The following is a 16,314-nucleotide window of genomic DNA, read 5'->3' on the forward strand; positions in this document are numbered from 1 at the left end:
TATGCCAGCATATCTGTAAAGAGCTGTTGCTGGGAAGTGTGGACATGTGATTCCTAAGGAAAAAGAGCTAAGCATTCAACTGTTCTCCAGAAAACGAAAAACAAAAATATCACAGGAAATGAAATCTATGAAGTTAAAACATGCATGGAGGTAAGAGAGCGGATGTTGAATAAGAACCATGGGGATTACTGAGTGGCTAAGGTATAGGAGCAATAACCTGGAGACAGTGGCAGATCCAAGATTAAGGGGGAGTGGGTGCTTGTGAGGTTCGAACACATATATTGACGCCCAAAGCTTTAAGATTTCTCCTGAAAACCAAAGCACCTAGCTATCTTCTTGGTTTTTTTGGGTGTTTTTTGGAAGCTTATACCAATTTTTATACTTCTTTTATATAATTATACCTAGTTTGCATGGCCAGGTCTCAAATTTGAATTCCAGTTACAGAACTCAATGAGTGTCCATCTGGTCTAATCTAGTGCACAGATTTTCTGGAAACTGTGCTTTTTAAATGAAGCTAGCTTCCCAGTTTATTAATTGATGTACATAAAGGTTGCTCTGAGTGCCACTCCATTAAAAAAAAAACACAAAAAATCATGTCAAAGCGGCAGAGACATAATCTTCCATCATAGCTCAATACAATTAGCCAAAAAATTAGACAGTCATTTTTATTATATCTCCCTGCATATATATCAACTAAGCCTTTCTCGATCACTTCAATAAAATTAAGACAAAATCTCCATCTCAGCTTCCACCTATATATCAATATTTGCATCTTGAGATCTACCTGTAAAAGCACTTGCTTACAACATTACTATTTGTACTTAAGCACTTAGCTTTGAATAACCAATTTTCAAAAACTTCCCCATAGTATCATCTCCCTCTTCCTCCACAAAGTACCAGGAGCGATCCCCCAGAGCCAAGATTCCTCATTGACAAGTCTGATGTTCACTAATCACTAGCACCATAATTAAGTGAATAACAATCTAAAGCCATTACAGGGAATGTAATACAACAAATGAGTTTGGAGCAATTCATATACTAGAGCAAGCCCTTTCGGAGTGATGAATTCTATTTAACTTGATAACATAGGATGTGTCGTTTTTGTCCAAGAGACTGCACGTGCAACTTCACCTGATAAACAACAGATTGAAGAAGTGTGTGCTGCTTACTAATGGTACCTTGTATGTAAATTTTAAGCCATAAAAGAGCTACACCGTTAACAACTAAACACTTAAGAATTAACATATATGACACTTCAACAGGCCTACTCATGAGGTGTAACGACAAGCGTTTTTTTTAATGAAATATTTGAATTGTATGTTTCTGTGTGAGTTGACTGTTTTACTCCTTCCGTAGTTGTATTGTGTTATTTTGTGGTATGGGAGTGATTGACATAGTTCTCGATGCACTTTGATAGCATTTATGCGAAATTATGGTTTTTGATAGCTTCGATAGCCTTATTTTGGACGTATGTGGATATTTTTTGATCCGTGTGACGGATGGTTGAAGGATTGCACCATCAGCTCCGGAATATAGATTTTTGGCTAGGTAGACCTTTCGTTTGGGTACCGGTGCACCCGAGCTCATTTCGACCTATTGGTCGGAAAGTTAAAAAATTAGAAATATGGGTGTGGGACTCACATTTGATTGGAACGACCTCGCCAGCAGATCCGTATTTTGATTTTAGGGTATTTGGCGTGATTTTACGGCTTTTAAATCTCATTTTGACCCACGATTTGAAAAATTGAGATTTCGAATTTGGAGGGTCAACTTTATGAAAACAACGTTTTTTCAGAAATATAATATATCCATTGAGTGCGAAGCGTCGAATTTAGTGTGGTTACATAATTCGTTTGCGTATATCGGACTCCGAACGAATCCGGACACTCTGTCGAAGTCCGTTTGGACTTAAAAATATGGTGCAACCAAGAAATTTAAAGGGTAAATCGCATTCGCCAAGTGTGCGATTTATGCCTTATTTTACCTAGTACTCGGATACAGTATAAATAGCCATTTTTATCTAGTTTTTGCTCACTCTTTCACCTTTTCTTGAGAGTTAAAACCCTAAAATTAAGATTAGTGTGAGGGCTTAAAGTGAAGCTTATGGGTGCTTGGAAAGTTAGATTAACATCTATTTCTTGATTCTCTTACGGATAAATCACTTCTTTTCTTATTAATTCTTGATTAAATTCTCAAAACCCAAAAATCTTATGACTTGATTTTAAACTCTAATTTTACCCCTTTTTACTTGAATAATATTTCAATCTTATAATTACTAATTTTTCATCAATTTAACCTTCAAAATAAATCCGATTATTAATTTTAACCCGAATTTCAAAGATTTTACCCGATAAAGCTTAAAAATATTTTTTCTTCGATTTAAACCTCATTTTATACTCGATTTGACTTGGGTTTTCAGCTGTAGGTTCCTAAAATCACGGGGAACACATTTTTAAATAAAGTTACGATTTTACCCTTCTTTTCAAAAATCTATTTTGGGGTCCGTTTTCATTCCGAACCAAAAGTAGTCAATATGACTATCGTTGGTTTTGTTTTGATGTGTGGATTTCATATTTGATGTTTTTAGTGGAGTTTGGGACCGTTCGTGAGGAGTAAGGCTTTGAAAACAAAGTTTTGGTAGCGGTATTTTGGCTTTTGAGGTAGGTTATGGCTTAACTCTTTCAGAATGAGTTGGGTAGTAAATGATGGTACAAAATGCATGTTAAGGATAAGAACTAATTATGAAAAATGGCTGTCTATATTTATACCCGTGTGAGGGTCTATATGTGATGTAATTGTTGAAATTGAGATATGATATGATATGTGTGACCGTGTGGGATCCTATGTGGTGTTGATAGCCTTGAATACATGTAAATAATTGTATTGTGTTGTTGAAATGCCTAATGTGGCTTCATTAGTAAATTGTGATATATCTAGACATATGGAATTTCATGGATGAAATTAGAAGTAATGAGTGGATATCGGCTTACGTAATTGTGAAATTGTAATATTGTGGTTGATTGTGGAAATACATCATGTGAATTGATTGTGGAAATACATCATATGAATTGATTGTGGAAATACTCAATTTGAATGGTTGTAAACATTGCATCGTCATTCTCATGTCATCATAAACATCATTTCACTTATTTGTTTTATAGTTTTATATATATTTATTATCATGTATGTGTACTTGATTTGTGTCTTATGTTATGTATGTGCTTTGGAAATTCTGGAAATACTGAAATACTGAATATTGGTATCGGATATTGGATTTTATGGATCATCTCCGAAGGGTCATGTCGGAGAAAAGTTGTGGATATTGGTGATCTTGAGGCTGGGTATCAAATCTGCGGCTATGTGCCAAACCTGAGGCTATGTGCCAATTTGAGGTTATGTGCCAAACTTAAGCCTGTGTACCAAACTCAAAGTTGTGTGCCAATCTCATGCATCATCATCATCATCATATACATTGCACCCGCTTTATTGTGTTTATGTTGTATTTGAATTGCCATATTGACTTGTCATCTACCTATTTATTCTATATCTTGACTTGTTAACGTCTAATTGTTCTATTTTTCTTTAATTGTACTTGATGATCTTGATTATACATGTCCCTCTTCTGTTCTACTTGTATTTGATATTATGTATGTTTGTATCCCTATCTTGTTTGTTGTTGCAAGCGGTGTGGGCTACCGTTGTGAGACATTTTCTGATTGCAGGTGACGTGCCCTTAGTATATATTTTGTATGTTTTATTTACTACTTTGCTTTGTCGGCTTATGATATCTACTGAGTACAAGTGGACCGTACTCATACCCACTGCGCTCTTTCAGTGCAGGTCCTAACTCGAGTGCTCCTTAACTTACTTAACTCGAGCGATCGTTGGAGCTTCCAAGATAACGATTGGACATTTATGCATCCGGATATCTTTTTATAGTAGTTATATCTTTATTAATATTCGGAGACAGATATTATTTCTTTGTGGTTACTTTCTGATGTATTTGATTCCTGAATTATATTAGTAGTTTTTATACAGTTGACACCAGGTTTTGAGAGTTATAGCTACATGTGTTGATTTTATTCTTTCTGATTTTATTATATCTATGTGGTTCGGCTTCGTTCCAAAAGCCTTCTCCTGAGGACATTTCTGTCTTTTCTCCGTGTATTAGTTTGGGTAAGAGGCTTACTTGTCAAGGTTTGTCGCAACAAGTGCCATCAATGACCTATCAATTTTTGGGTCGTGACATGCGGTACGTTATACACTGATTGCGGCTTACAAGAGTCAACGAGTGGAAACCAACTTCATGCAGAATTGGTATACAAGTGGAAACCAACCTCATGCAGATTACCAATTCTTTGGCATTCGTGCAGTTACAAGACAACAACCACCCCTCCAGTGTTATGAGCTTGATGGAGGAGAGGTAAGAGATCACTGACCTCGAAAAGTGTGACTGAATAATAGGGTGGCTACTAGATTACCTTAGCACTTATATGAGGAAGAGTGGGCTTTATGAGGGCAATGCAAGGCAAGTATTGATTGCAAGGAGGGTTTATGAAGTTATCAATAATCTGTTATGATGCCATAAAAATTATTCTAAGAATTGCAACTAGAAGAATGAAGTGATCCATTTCAAGGAGTGGGCACAAAAGGAGAAATAGAGAGAATATGAATCAAACGTAAGCTTTATATTAAGAAACCAGAGGGTATGAAGGTCCATGAGAAGCCGTCTAAGTTCTAAGAATGCTGTGAAAATAAAACACATACAATAAAACAGTAAAACTATTTTCATAAGAGGACCTAAAAACTCCAAAGATTCCCAAACAGCAACCTCCGGTACTAGGATTTTAGCTCCAATTTAGAACACTTAGAAGTAAGTCAAGTACTAAAAACCTACCTATCCAACCAATACTAACATAAAACGACATAAACGAACGCTTCCTTGTATTTCCAAGTTTAGTCTTTCTTTCTTTCTTTCACTTTAGACCCTTAAAGCATCTCATTCTTGATTGACCGGGTATGTCTAATTAGAACTGGTAGCCAAGTGAGCTTATGACATTAGATTGTTGAAAATGAAAGCGGCTTATCCAGACACTAGCTCCTCGCAGTCGAATGAATCTTCAGACAATCAAACCACGACTCCAATCACGGTTTTCAGTGGACTTTATCTCAGGTGACATGGGTAGGAGAACACTTTAAAAAATGCGCTTTAACAGAGAGCAAGATCTTTGAAATTCAATCAAAACAACACTGGGTGAGTGAAAATTTCCATAATGATGCATAAGAGTGTTTAAAATTTTGCATTGCAGTTACTAAATCAGGGTGCACCGAAAAACATAAAGACCTGTCTTCGCATTAATAAGCTCTAACTTTCTTATATCAACAGTAGAACAATACATCACTTCTCCTCCAGCCCAAAAATAAAAATTAATGATCTTTTGAAAATATATGTATAACACATTTGTTACAAATATTTCTTTTTGCAGGTAAAGACTTGGTAAAATTAGAAGTGCCGGTAGAAACATATCTCTCATCAGGAAAAAATTTATGGTGGAAGAGGTGCACCAAATCATATTTGTAAGAGACTCTCCATTATTTGGCACACGGCATGATGGTTGCTATTACTTTCTTTTATTCATATTTATCATCTATTCTTTCTTTCATCTTGGTCCCACCTCATTTTTTTTAAAAATTTTTCCTACTTCATTGTTTTATTAATTTCTCAAGTTTGCTTTAATGTATTCCTTCCGTTTCTAAATAATGTCGTCACTTTTATTTTTATTCTTTTAAAAAAATATTAGTTACATTTTTTACACTACATTAATATCTTTCATATTTATGATTACGAATAAAAATAGAAACAAATAAATAATTATATCATAATTTTATTAAAGAACATGCAAAAATTAACCTAGACTAAGTTTTTGTTGTTTGTTGTAAGGAAAAATATGACTTCTATTTGTTGTTTACTAGTTTCACTTTTGACCTAGACTAACTTTTTAGTTTATCGATGTCATGACTAATGTATATTAAGTGATGAGGGTTTAGGTAATTATAGAAATTAATTACTTGTCATCCCTACGTTTTTAGTTTTGTTAATCCCTCTACGTTATTAATTAGTTGTCATTCTTATTAAAAATAGATATTTTTTAATATTTGTTATTTAATAAAATCAATACATATAATTACTCATTGTTAATTAATTATAGTCCTTACTCCTTACTAAAAATAGATATTCTTTAGTATTTGTTATTTAATAAATCAAGACATAGGGTTTTCAAGAAATTTGAAATTAAAAAAAAAAATACTCTAAATTTTTTTTGTTAAAAAATAAAAAAATGGGGATGGGGTGGGAGTGGGGGCAAGGTAAGGAAAAAGATATTTAAAAAAAAAAATGGAGGTGGGGTGGTGGGGGTAGATAAGAATTTTTCATTATGGCGTGGGGGTGAATTAATTCTGATAGTGGTATGAATATTACAAACTTGTTTTTTCATATTTTGCTAAGGAAGTCATTTTCCTTAGTTTGAAGCAACTTATTTTCTTAGGAAAAATATTTTTAAATTTTTAGTCAAACGAATATGAGAAAATAGAAAAATATTTTTCAGAAAAAAAAAGAACACATCCATATTTATTCAATTTTTCACCTTTATTTTTAGTCATAAATATGGAGAGGTATTAATATAATTAAAAAAAAGGGAGAGAAGTACTTGAGAAATTTAGTATGTAGTTGATATTTTATTTTAAGAAATTGCACACAAAATAATGACGATTATTTAGAAACATAGAAAGATTATTCAGAAACAGAGAAAGTAAGTTAAACGAAACTTTGAAAGTAATTTTTTTTTTTTTAAGAAAATGAGGTGAGATCCGTATGAAAGTGAGAGAATGATTGTAAATATGAGTGAAAGAGAGTGATAGCAATAGAATGTACCACGCCATGTGTCAAATAATGAATGACCTCTTACGAATATGACATGGTGCACCTCTCTCACCATACAACTTTTTGTCTTATCAAATGTAATAGTAAAGGTAACTGAAGCAAACAACGCGAAGATCAAATAACTATGAATAAACTCTAGTCTTTTCAATGGATGAGAATGACATGTAGAATCTATTCCAATTCCAATTTTGAGTAGCTAATTAAAAGAAAGTTTCTTTGAATATACGGAAACCAAGATGACAGGCAGAGTTTTCCACACAATCTACCGGAGACAAGGACCAAAATTGCAGTCCCAAACAATGTGGTTTGGTCCCATACTTATGGCAATCGACAAGGGGCTTCATGGTTCCCTATAGGATATTTCTGATTAAAATTAATTTAGTTGGTTTGTCAAATCAATAAATTTCTATCTATTATCACACCGTAAATATATTTATTTATTTTAATAAATTTTCAATACAATTTTCAAACTTTAGGATATTTAAGTTTCCTCACTTTACATGTTGAACATTCAGAAAAAAGTACCAACATGAGTTGTAGTGCAGTCGATGGGGCTGCTTTATCCTTAACCAGGGATCGAGGGTTAGACCTTGGTTATGAAAAAAATTTTGTTGAGAGTGCTGTCACCTTAATGGGCTCTGCAACGCGTAATCCAGATTAGTCGGGCTCCAATGCAGACACCAAACATCGGATGAAAAACTCCAAAAAAAAAAAAACATCCAAAAATGATCAATCCTTAAAATATCCAATGTACTTAATTATTGAAAAATAGATTTATTTATGTTTTTCTTCCAAAATAAATACCGGATACATGACATAACAAGGGCAATTATGATCCAAAAATTAGATGCCAAGACAAATATAGTAATTTATTTGTGTGAATATACAAATATGAGTCATTTCCTAAAAATAAAACAAAACAAAAAATATACTTAGAAGAATAAATAAAAAAAGTAAATAGCCACTTGTCACCGACCATATAAGATATTTCTGTGTAGAGAGTGAGTGAACAGGGTCTCCATACCAGATTACCTAACAGAGAGCTAAATACCTTTTTCAATCTATGGCTTTTTCCTAATTAATTAAAAGAAAAAAAAAATGTTGTTGTACGACTAAAGCAGTGTTATACTGGCGGTGGCGTCGAATAGAAGCTGACCCCAATTCCTTCTTCGTTGCCCTTTTACCGAAATCCAGCGCGTTAATCCACAGCTCTCCGCTCTCTGATTTCCGATTGCAGCAGCCATGTCTAAAGCTCGAGTATACACCGATATCAATGTGCTTCGTCCTAGGGAGTATTGGGATTATGAATCCCTTACTGTTCAATGGGGGTAAATTATTTTTTACCTTACCTAACCCCTAATCGTATCTGATTTTGTTATTTGGGCTGGGGGTGGGTGGGTGGGGGTTTATGTACTTAATGATGATTGGAATTGTTTGATTATATGCTGTTTGCTATTTTTATTGTAGATTGTTAAGTAAAAAAGCTTGGGTTTTGTTTCCTTGTTTTTTTCGCCTGAAAGAAAAGTGGATGTTATATGGCATAATAGCATCCGTTCCCAGGTGTGTGTGAATAAAAGTTCCTTTCTTGTGTGTCTATGAACAAATTGGATACTCAGTAGTAGATCAACTACCGGGCATACCTGAAAATGAATTTTGGGTTTCTTTTTGCTATTTTTTGTCTAATAGATAATTGGGTGTTTGTATTGTTCTGTTGGCTGCTTTGATGTTCGTTACTTGAGATGCGGTCTTTCGGAAACAACCTCTCTACCTCCTCGAGGTAGGGGTACACTGTACCCTACCCAGACATTGTTTTTTGGACTATACTGGGTTTGTTTTCGTTGTATAAAATTGGGTGTTTATGGAGTACTTGGAGTGCAAGTATAGTGACTTGACTCTTGAGGTCGATGTGGTAGTGAAGATGGATTCCCAGGTAAGAGGGATAGTTTTAAGTACCTTGGGTCTATGATTCAGGGGAATGGAGAGATAGACGAGGATGTCACTCATCATATTGGGGCAGGGTGGATGAAATGGAGGCTGGCCTCGGGTGTTTTGTGTAATAAGAAGGTGCTCCCAAAACTTAAAGGTAAATTCTATAGAGTGGCAGTCCGGCCCGTCACGTTATATGGAGCAGAGTGTTGGCCAGTTAAGAATTCTCATATCCAGAAGTTGAAGGTGGGGGAAATGAGGATGTTGTGTTGGATGTGTGGGCTTACTAGGGGAGATAAGATTAGGAATGAGACTATTCGGGAGAAGGTGGGTGTGGCTTCGGTGGAGGATAAGTTGGGAGAAGTCAGGTTGCGATGGTTTGGGCATGTGATGAGGAGGGGCGCGGATGCCTCAGTTTGTTAGTGTGAGAGGAGGTTAGCTTTGGATGGTTTCAGGCAGGGTAGAAGTAGGCCAAAGAAATACTGGAGGGAGGTGATTAGACGTGATATGGATCAATTACAGCTTATTGAAGACATGACCCTAGATAGGAAGTTGTGGAAGACACGAATTGGGTTAGAGGGCTAGTGCGGGTGGGTGGGGCGTAGCTAGTAGATAGGAGTGCTTTGGGGTAGCCTTGTTAGTAGTCGTAGGAGGGTTGGGGTGGGGGGTGTACGCCCGGTTTGATGGTGTAAAGTACTACTTTGTGGGTGTTATTTTCTGTTATTCCATGCCTGTTTCATGTTTTATTTTGACTTTATTTACTATCTTTGGTCCTGAGCGGGGGGGTCTATCGGAAACAACCTCTCTACTTCTTTGGAGGTAGTGGTATGGACTGCGTACATTTTACCCTCCCCAAATCCCACTATGTGGGAATACACTGAGTATGTTGTTGTTGTTGTTAAGTAGATGCTATTTTGGCAAATTCCTGCTATCTTGAACCGAGTGACGAAATGAAAGCTTTTCTCTTTCACATGAGAAAATGTCTATTTTGGGTCAATTCAAAATCCTCGGCTAGTTTGTTGAGCTGAGAGCAAGTATCCTGTATTTTGTGGCTTCAGATTAGGTTGGGGTTTGAGTCTTTCTATGTGTTTTACTTATCTATTTGCTTCCACATTATACAATGGAAGAAAAATATCAAATATAGTATTACTAATTTGTTGAATTTAAAGATTAATCGTGTTGGTACAGTACAAATTAGGTATGCTTGTGTAATTCTAGTAAAAAGAGTGAGATTTAGAACCCTTATTTGGTGTTGAAAGTCGAATTATTGAGTATTGGAATGAAATGCCCTAAGTGGAGTGGATAATTATATAGGCTTCATATAGTTTGTTATTGTATAGTTCTGCTGCATTATCAAAATGTGAGGGCATTTGGTTTAACGAGAACTATAAACTTGTCTATTTGAAGTGAGAGCATGTAGTTTGTTCATCTAGGCTGTAGAGTGCCTTGCCCCTTGGCTCAACATTTTAATTTCATCTTTCACGAGTTTTGGTTTCAAATTTGGTCCTACTTGACTTGCGCAACTGGTGCTCCACTAGCTACGTTAGATTATTCTCATCAGCACCTATCACATTTATTATTGCAGTGACCAGGATGACTATGAGGTTGTTCGAAAAGTTGGAAGAGGAAAATACAGTGAAGTTTTTGAAGGTATAAATGTTAACAGCAATGAGAAGTGCATAATCAAGATCCTGAAACCTGTTAAGAAGAAAAAGGTATGACGTTCTTTGTATTGTTGAACTTACAAAACTCATACTGCAAGGACTTGGTTTATGCTATATTTTTTCTTTAGTTTTTGGCCGAATTAAGATTTCATTTTTCTGCTTCAAAAGAAAAATGAAAAAGTTTGCAAACAATCCAAAAAAGAGCAGAAGTTTGCAGGAAGAGTTCTTATGCAATGCAATACTTATTTTTGCCTGACTTAGTATCTATAAAGAATTATTAACATTAACAGCCTTAACGGAAAAATCTGTATTTAACTCATAAAAGGGCTTAATATGTACAGATAATCATCAACTTTAACTGCCTTAATGGAAAATTTGTATTCAACTTTGGAAAAATATGTCAGTTATGTTAATAGGAAATACATAATGCCTAAAATTGGTCAGTTTGTGACATAATCTGGAAAAATTAGCCTGCGTCAACAACATTTACTACATTAAAGTAGATTAGTATTTTGATGGCATTTTTTTGACATTTTGGTAGTGTTATATATCCACTCTTCATATATACCTTTTTTCCTCCTCTCCTATCTTTCGCGTAATTTTTCAATTAACACAGTTTAGTTTGTAATGTTTGCTTTCTCTTGGAAAAAACAGAAAAGAATGTGCATGCTTTTGACTTGACATTAGTGGTGTTGTGTAGATCAAAAGAGAGATAAAGATATTGCAAAACCTCTGTGGTGGACCTAATATTGTCAAACTTCTTGATATCGTCAGAGATCAGCATTCAAAAACTCCAAGCTTGATTTTTGAGTACGTGAACAGCACAGATTTTAAAGTTCTGTACCCAACGCTAACGGATTATGACATACGGTACTACATATATGAGCTTCTCAAGGTAAGAGGATAAACCCATTGGATGGCAGTCACAATGACTTTTATGTACATATGCTCCCTCTCCCCTGGTCTTCCTATTTCCTTTTTTTGGGGAGAAAGGTAACAGTTATATGATTGCTGTCCTATGGTCTTTCTTTTATCTCCTTTTTTTCTCTCAGAACCAAGAATAGAGTGGTATTCATGTCTTAATTTGTTATCCGGTCAAAAAGTTGTCTTTCCCCAACACTTCCTTCTATTGCAGCTTTTCAAGGTTTATATGATTATGAGGATTTGGGAGTCTCGGAGTTTTCGTATGCTCACTCACTATTTCTGAATTGGGTGGATGTATTCTTGTATACTCTGATCAAATTTGGAGTTCAAGTTATTCAAGTTATAAGTCCTAAATTCCTAGGCTTATATCAAGTGGAAATTTTGGAGTTCAAGATTCTGGTTCCATAAAATTGCACTAATTTGGATTCAGCCTAGACCTATATTTAGATAATTGGGGGTCTGTTGAGAGTGTCTCGTGATCTTGGGTTAGTGCGAATGACTAAGATTAAAAAACTCAGATTTGTTCACCTTATCCTGCATGCCAATATATTGATTTTGAATGCATCAATGAAAATGTAGATTTTCATTATTGGTATTGTCAGCTTATTCACTGTCTTGGTCATTCCAATTGATTATGTTTCCTCAGCAATTAGGTCTAAGTATAGCTTTTCATTGTGTTACAAGGTAAATGACCTCCTAGTTACGTGCTTGCTCCCAAATTATAGTTATCTCCTGTTATCAGACGGTATGAATTAGATTGACTGCATACCTACTGGAAGTTTTTTTTTTTATATCTAGATGAATGGCTATGCTCTCTGAACTCTTTAACAATGTACTTTTCTTTACTGAGCTTGGATTTCTTAAGTAACTTCTTTGTATTCTTCTGATCTTGTAATTGGTTAACGAAAAAAAAAAATCAGCAATGCCATGGATTTTATTTTTGCCCGTATCACCAGCCTATCTGAGCAGAAACATGTTTTTTCCTTTCTTTTACCCCCCTGCTGTGAAAAAAAATTTAACTTCATGAGCTGTCTGATTATGTATCAGCATCATCATTTCTTGTTTGTCAATTCTTTATGCTGAAAATATATGTAAATTTTTTCATGCATATTGACTTTTTGTTTCACTTAATTTACTTTATTAATTCCCATTTCTTCTTTTGGAAAGAAAAGAAAAACGAAAGACTCACGTTTTTGGCATGGTTGTATTTACTGAGACCGTCAGTTGATCATGGTATTTCATTTGACAGTTTAATAGTCTCTTTGGGACCTATTCTTTTTATATATTTCTTGGCATGCTTACCAACTTATGGAGGAGGTTGGAAACTGAAACTTCTTATCAACTTGCAGGCACTAGATTATTGTCATTCACAGGGAATAATGCATAGAGATGTCAAGCCTCATAACGTTATGATTGACCATGAACTGCGGAAACTCCGTTTGATAGATTGGGGCCTTGCTGAATTTTACCACCCAGGGAAGGAATATAATGTTCGTGTAGCTTCAAGGTGAGAGATAATCTGCTTCCAGTATGGCTGGGCCTGGCATAGTTGCTTTGCCAGCACGACTTCCTGCATATAGTATCTCTATCTCTAGATTCATGCTCTACTTTCAAATTGTTCTCTGGGCAAGTCATGAGTTTTTAGTTAGAAAGCAAGTGATTTTGCTGTAGATTTTTTAAGTTAGAAGAAATAAAGGAACATCATTCACTTACGCATACAACAACAACTACCCTTTAGTTCTAAACAAGTAGGGGTCGGATATATAATTATCACTGACCATGTTACTCTATTTAAGCCCATATTATGCACTTATTCTACAAATGTAGATGAAAAAGTTAGAAGCTGTGTGTTTTCTAGACGTACAAAACCTTTGAATGGCTAAACCACTTCTAGAAAGTGTAGGACCTACAGCCAAACAGTGAAACGGTCAACATGTTAATCATATTCTTGACATTATAGTAGGTCGTTAGAGAACTTCCGTGCATGCGAGTTTAGGTCTACTCCTTCCGTTTTTTAACACCTTCACTCACCAGTCACCATGGTTTCACACCTAGGAATCGGTGCATGAGGAGGTCGATGCAGGACATAGCCAAATCATCTCAAGCGATTGTTTCTCATTTATCACCGATGTGTGCTACTTGAACCTTCTCGCAAATGTGATCAGTTCTAATCTTGTGTGATCACTCATCCATCTTAGCTGCAACATTCATCTTGTGGATGTGTAAAATTTTAATGGCTCAAAATTCTCTCTCATATAGCTTTATTGGTCTTATAAGTGCTATAGAGCTTACCTTTCACTTTGGTAGACATCTTCGTATCGCATAACACCCATTATAGCTCTTCCCCATTCTAACTGTTCGATTTTGATTTTATGTGTAGCCTCTTCTTCTATTACTCTATTCTCCTATATTACTTCCCCATTTCAACTGTTCGATTTCGATTTTTCGTGTAACATCTTTACTCCATTCTCATGGAACAGTGAGCCTAAAGATCTGAATGTTTGCATTTAGGCATAGCAATCTCATCTAATTTCATCTCAGTTTCCCTCTTTTTATGTTGAAGTAAACTTGAATGCATGTATCCACTCTTACTTCCACTTATCCTAAAACCCTTACTTTCTAGATGTTATTCACTTAGGATACTAGCAGTATTAGGTTGCATGCATTTTTTATTGAGGTGAAAGGAACTTTTGGAGTTAACCATTTTGATCAGTCACTAAGTTGGCTTAAAAAGATTGGAAGCTGCTTGGGCACCATACCCAACTAAAGAATACTAAAATAATCAATGTGGTTATAGGAGAAAGTTAGGATTGTTTAGGTCATACTAACACTTTGTCAGCATAGCCGCATATGGGAAATTGATTTCATACTGTAAGTGGTTCTTAAACTATCACGGAAGTTGGAAAAGTTGGATTTCTCGTTGTTGGTGTCCTTGTTTAGTCTCAAGGCTATTGAAGCAAGTCTGAGGTCTTTTCTTGCTTTTCAGATACTTCAAGGGCCCTGAACTTCTCGTTGACTTGCAAGACTATGACTACTCTTTGGACATGTGGAGCCTTGGCTGCATGTTTGCAGGAATGGTGAGAAATTTTATGATCATAATAATATAAGCTTTCAGTTGTGAGCCTGGGAAATTGTAAACATATGAAAGACTTGTTAGAAGTTTGTATTTGTTTGTTTGAAATCAATTTTCTTTTTCTTCCTGTTTTATTTGTGGCTGACGATGCCTTTATTCCTTTTTTGTAGATTTTCCGCAAGGAGCCTTTCTTTTATGGCCATGATAATCAGGATCAGCTCGTCAAAATTGCAAAGGTAATGTCTAGTAACTGACCGATGGTTTTTTATATACCTTAAATTTATTCATTGAATAATTGAGGGGGGAGGTTGATCAACTGTAAACAACCGATACGGTAGTTACTTTTAAGTAAACACTAAATTTGTATAAAAGTAACATATAGCTGCTTGAATGTGGTTGATATTATTGTTGTTATAGGTACTTGGGACAGATGAGCTGAGTGCATATTTGCACAAGTATCAATTAGAGCTTGATCCTCAGCTAGAGGCTATGGTTGGGAGGTATGCTTCTTGCTTTCTTGTTACTACCCTTATCGCCAAGATAAAACTAGGCTAATGCAATTACAACATAACTAAGAGCTGTGACTAAATAGGGTTACTAAATTGATCTCAGTAACTAGCTTTAGCAGTAGTGTGGACTCTCTCATCTATAGCCAAAAATCTTTAGTTATTGAAGGTGAATGCAATCTATCTTTCCCCTGCAGACACAGTAGGAAGCCGTGGTCCAAATTTATTAATGCCGACAATCAGCATCTAGTGTCTCCGGAGGTACTGTTCTCTATTTATATATCCATGGTATTTGTTCTGGATAAGACAAACCAACAATGTTGACAAGTACACCTCAAAATGCCAAGTGTCTGTTTAAGTCCTATCCGTTTGATGATTGATTTCGAGTTCTCATTGCAGGCTATAGATTATCTTGACAAGCTTCTCCGTTATGATCATCAAAGTAGACTTACGGCAAAAGAAGCAATGGTAATCCTTTTTATCCACTCTTTATGAGCTTTAAACTCCTGAGCTTTATCTTTGTTTTCTCAGTTTATATGTCTTGTATAGCTTTTTCAAGTACCTATAAACAATTGTAACTTACTAAAGAAATAGTTTTGGGGCCATTTTATAACATACTTTACTAAAACCAAAATGTAAGGAATATAAATGAGATTCATGAAAGAGATCAGTGAGTGAGAGTGAGTAGAAGAGGCGCAATTGACTGAGTTATTTGTTTTAAAATACTGTTAGAAGCAAGCTGGTGATTGTGAAGTGTGCCTATTGCTTTCTCTTTCTGATCTTGGCTATGTTATTTACATTGTTATAATATTTTCATCTGTATCTTTGCTGGAGTCGATCTACTTCATTATGTATGTATTTGGTTTGTTTTGCACAACTAGAGTATTGTACCCCATATATTTGCGTGTTTAACATCTTCTATTCATATTCATCAGGTGGCTGTGTTGGGAAACCTACTAACTGCTTTCTCTACCTTGTTTCTTAGGCCCATCCATATTTCTCGCAAGTGAGGGCTGCAGAAACTAGCAGGATGAGGACACAGTAGCTTCGTTCTCTTGCTGTCAATGAGGAGAAAAAAAAAAATTATGGTGTAGTGTACCATGTGTATCCATTTAACTGACGTTTGTGAGAACTCGTGTATTTTAAATTGTGGAAGACATCTGAATTCAGGAATTACAGATTTTCATCATTAAACATTTCAAGAAAAAGTGTTCTGTAGATTTCCTGCGCCCCCCCCCCCCCCCCCCCCCCCCCCCCCCCCCCCCCCCCCCCCACACACAC

General features: G+C 35.6%; 1 protein-coding gene across 1 annotated transcript; it reads left to right on the forward strand.

Annotated features, from left to right (window-relative positions):
- Positions 1 to 7,861: 7,861 nt before the first annotated feature.
- LOC107860209 (casein kinase II subunit alpha-2) lies at positions 7,862 to 16,241 on the forward strand. Its single transcript, XM_016705483.2, has 10 exons — positions 7,862 to 8,268; positions 10,452 to 10,581; positions 11,231 to 11,425; positions 12,804 to 12,961; positions 14,441 to 14,531; positions 14,698 to 14,763; positions 14,945 to 15,027; positions 15,231 to 15,294; positions 15,433 to 15,501; positions 16,019 to 16,241. Exons 1-10 carry the CDS (start codon positions 8,183 to 8,185, stop codon positions 16,076 to 16,078), a joined length of 1,002 nt encoding a protein of 333 aa, XP_016560969.1. The 5' UTR covers positions 7,862 to 8,182; the 3' UTR covers positions 16,079 to 16,241.
- The last annotated feature ends 73 nt before the right edge of the window (positions 16,242 to 16,314 follow it).

Source organism: Capsicum annuum, chromosome 2, assembly GCF_002878395.1.
Source record: "Capsicum annuum cultivar UCD-10X-F1 chromosome 2, UCD10Xv1.1, whole genome shotgun sequence".
NCBI classification, from domain to species: Eukaryota; Viridiplantae; Streptophyta; class Magnoliopsida; order Solanales; family Solanaceae; genus Capsicum; species Capsicum annuum.

Coding starts and splice junctions, on each gene's coding strand:
- LOC107860209 (XM_016705483.2), top strand. CDS start 8,183: ATGTCTAAAGCTCGAGTATACACCGATATCAATGTGCTTCGTCCTAGG. Junction 10,582..11,230: donor AACCTGTTAAGAAGAAAAAG/GTATGACGTTCT, acceptor GGTGTTGTGTAG/ATCAAAAGAGAGATAAAGAT. Junction 14,532..14,697: donor GCTGCATGTTTGCAGGAATG/GTGAGAAATTTT, acceptor CCTTTTTTGTAG/ATTTTCCGCAAGGAGCCTTT.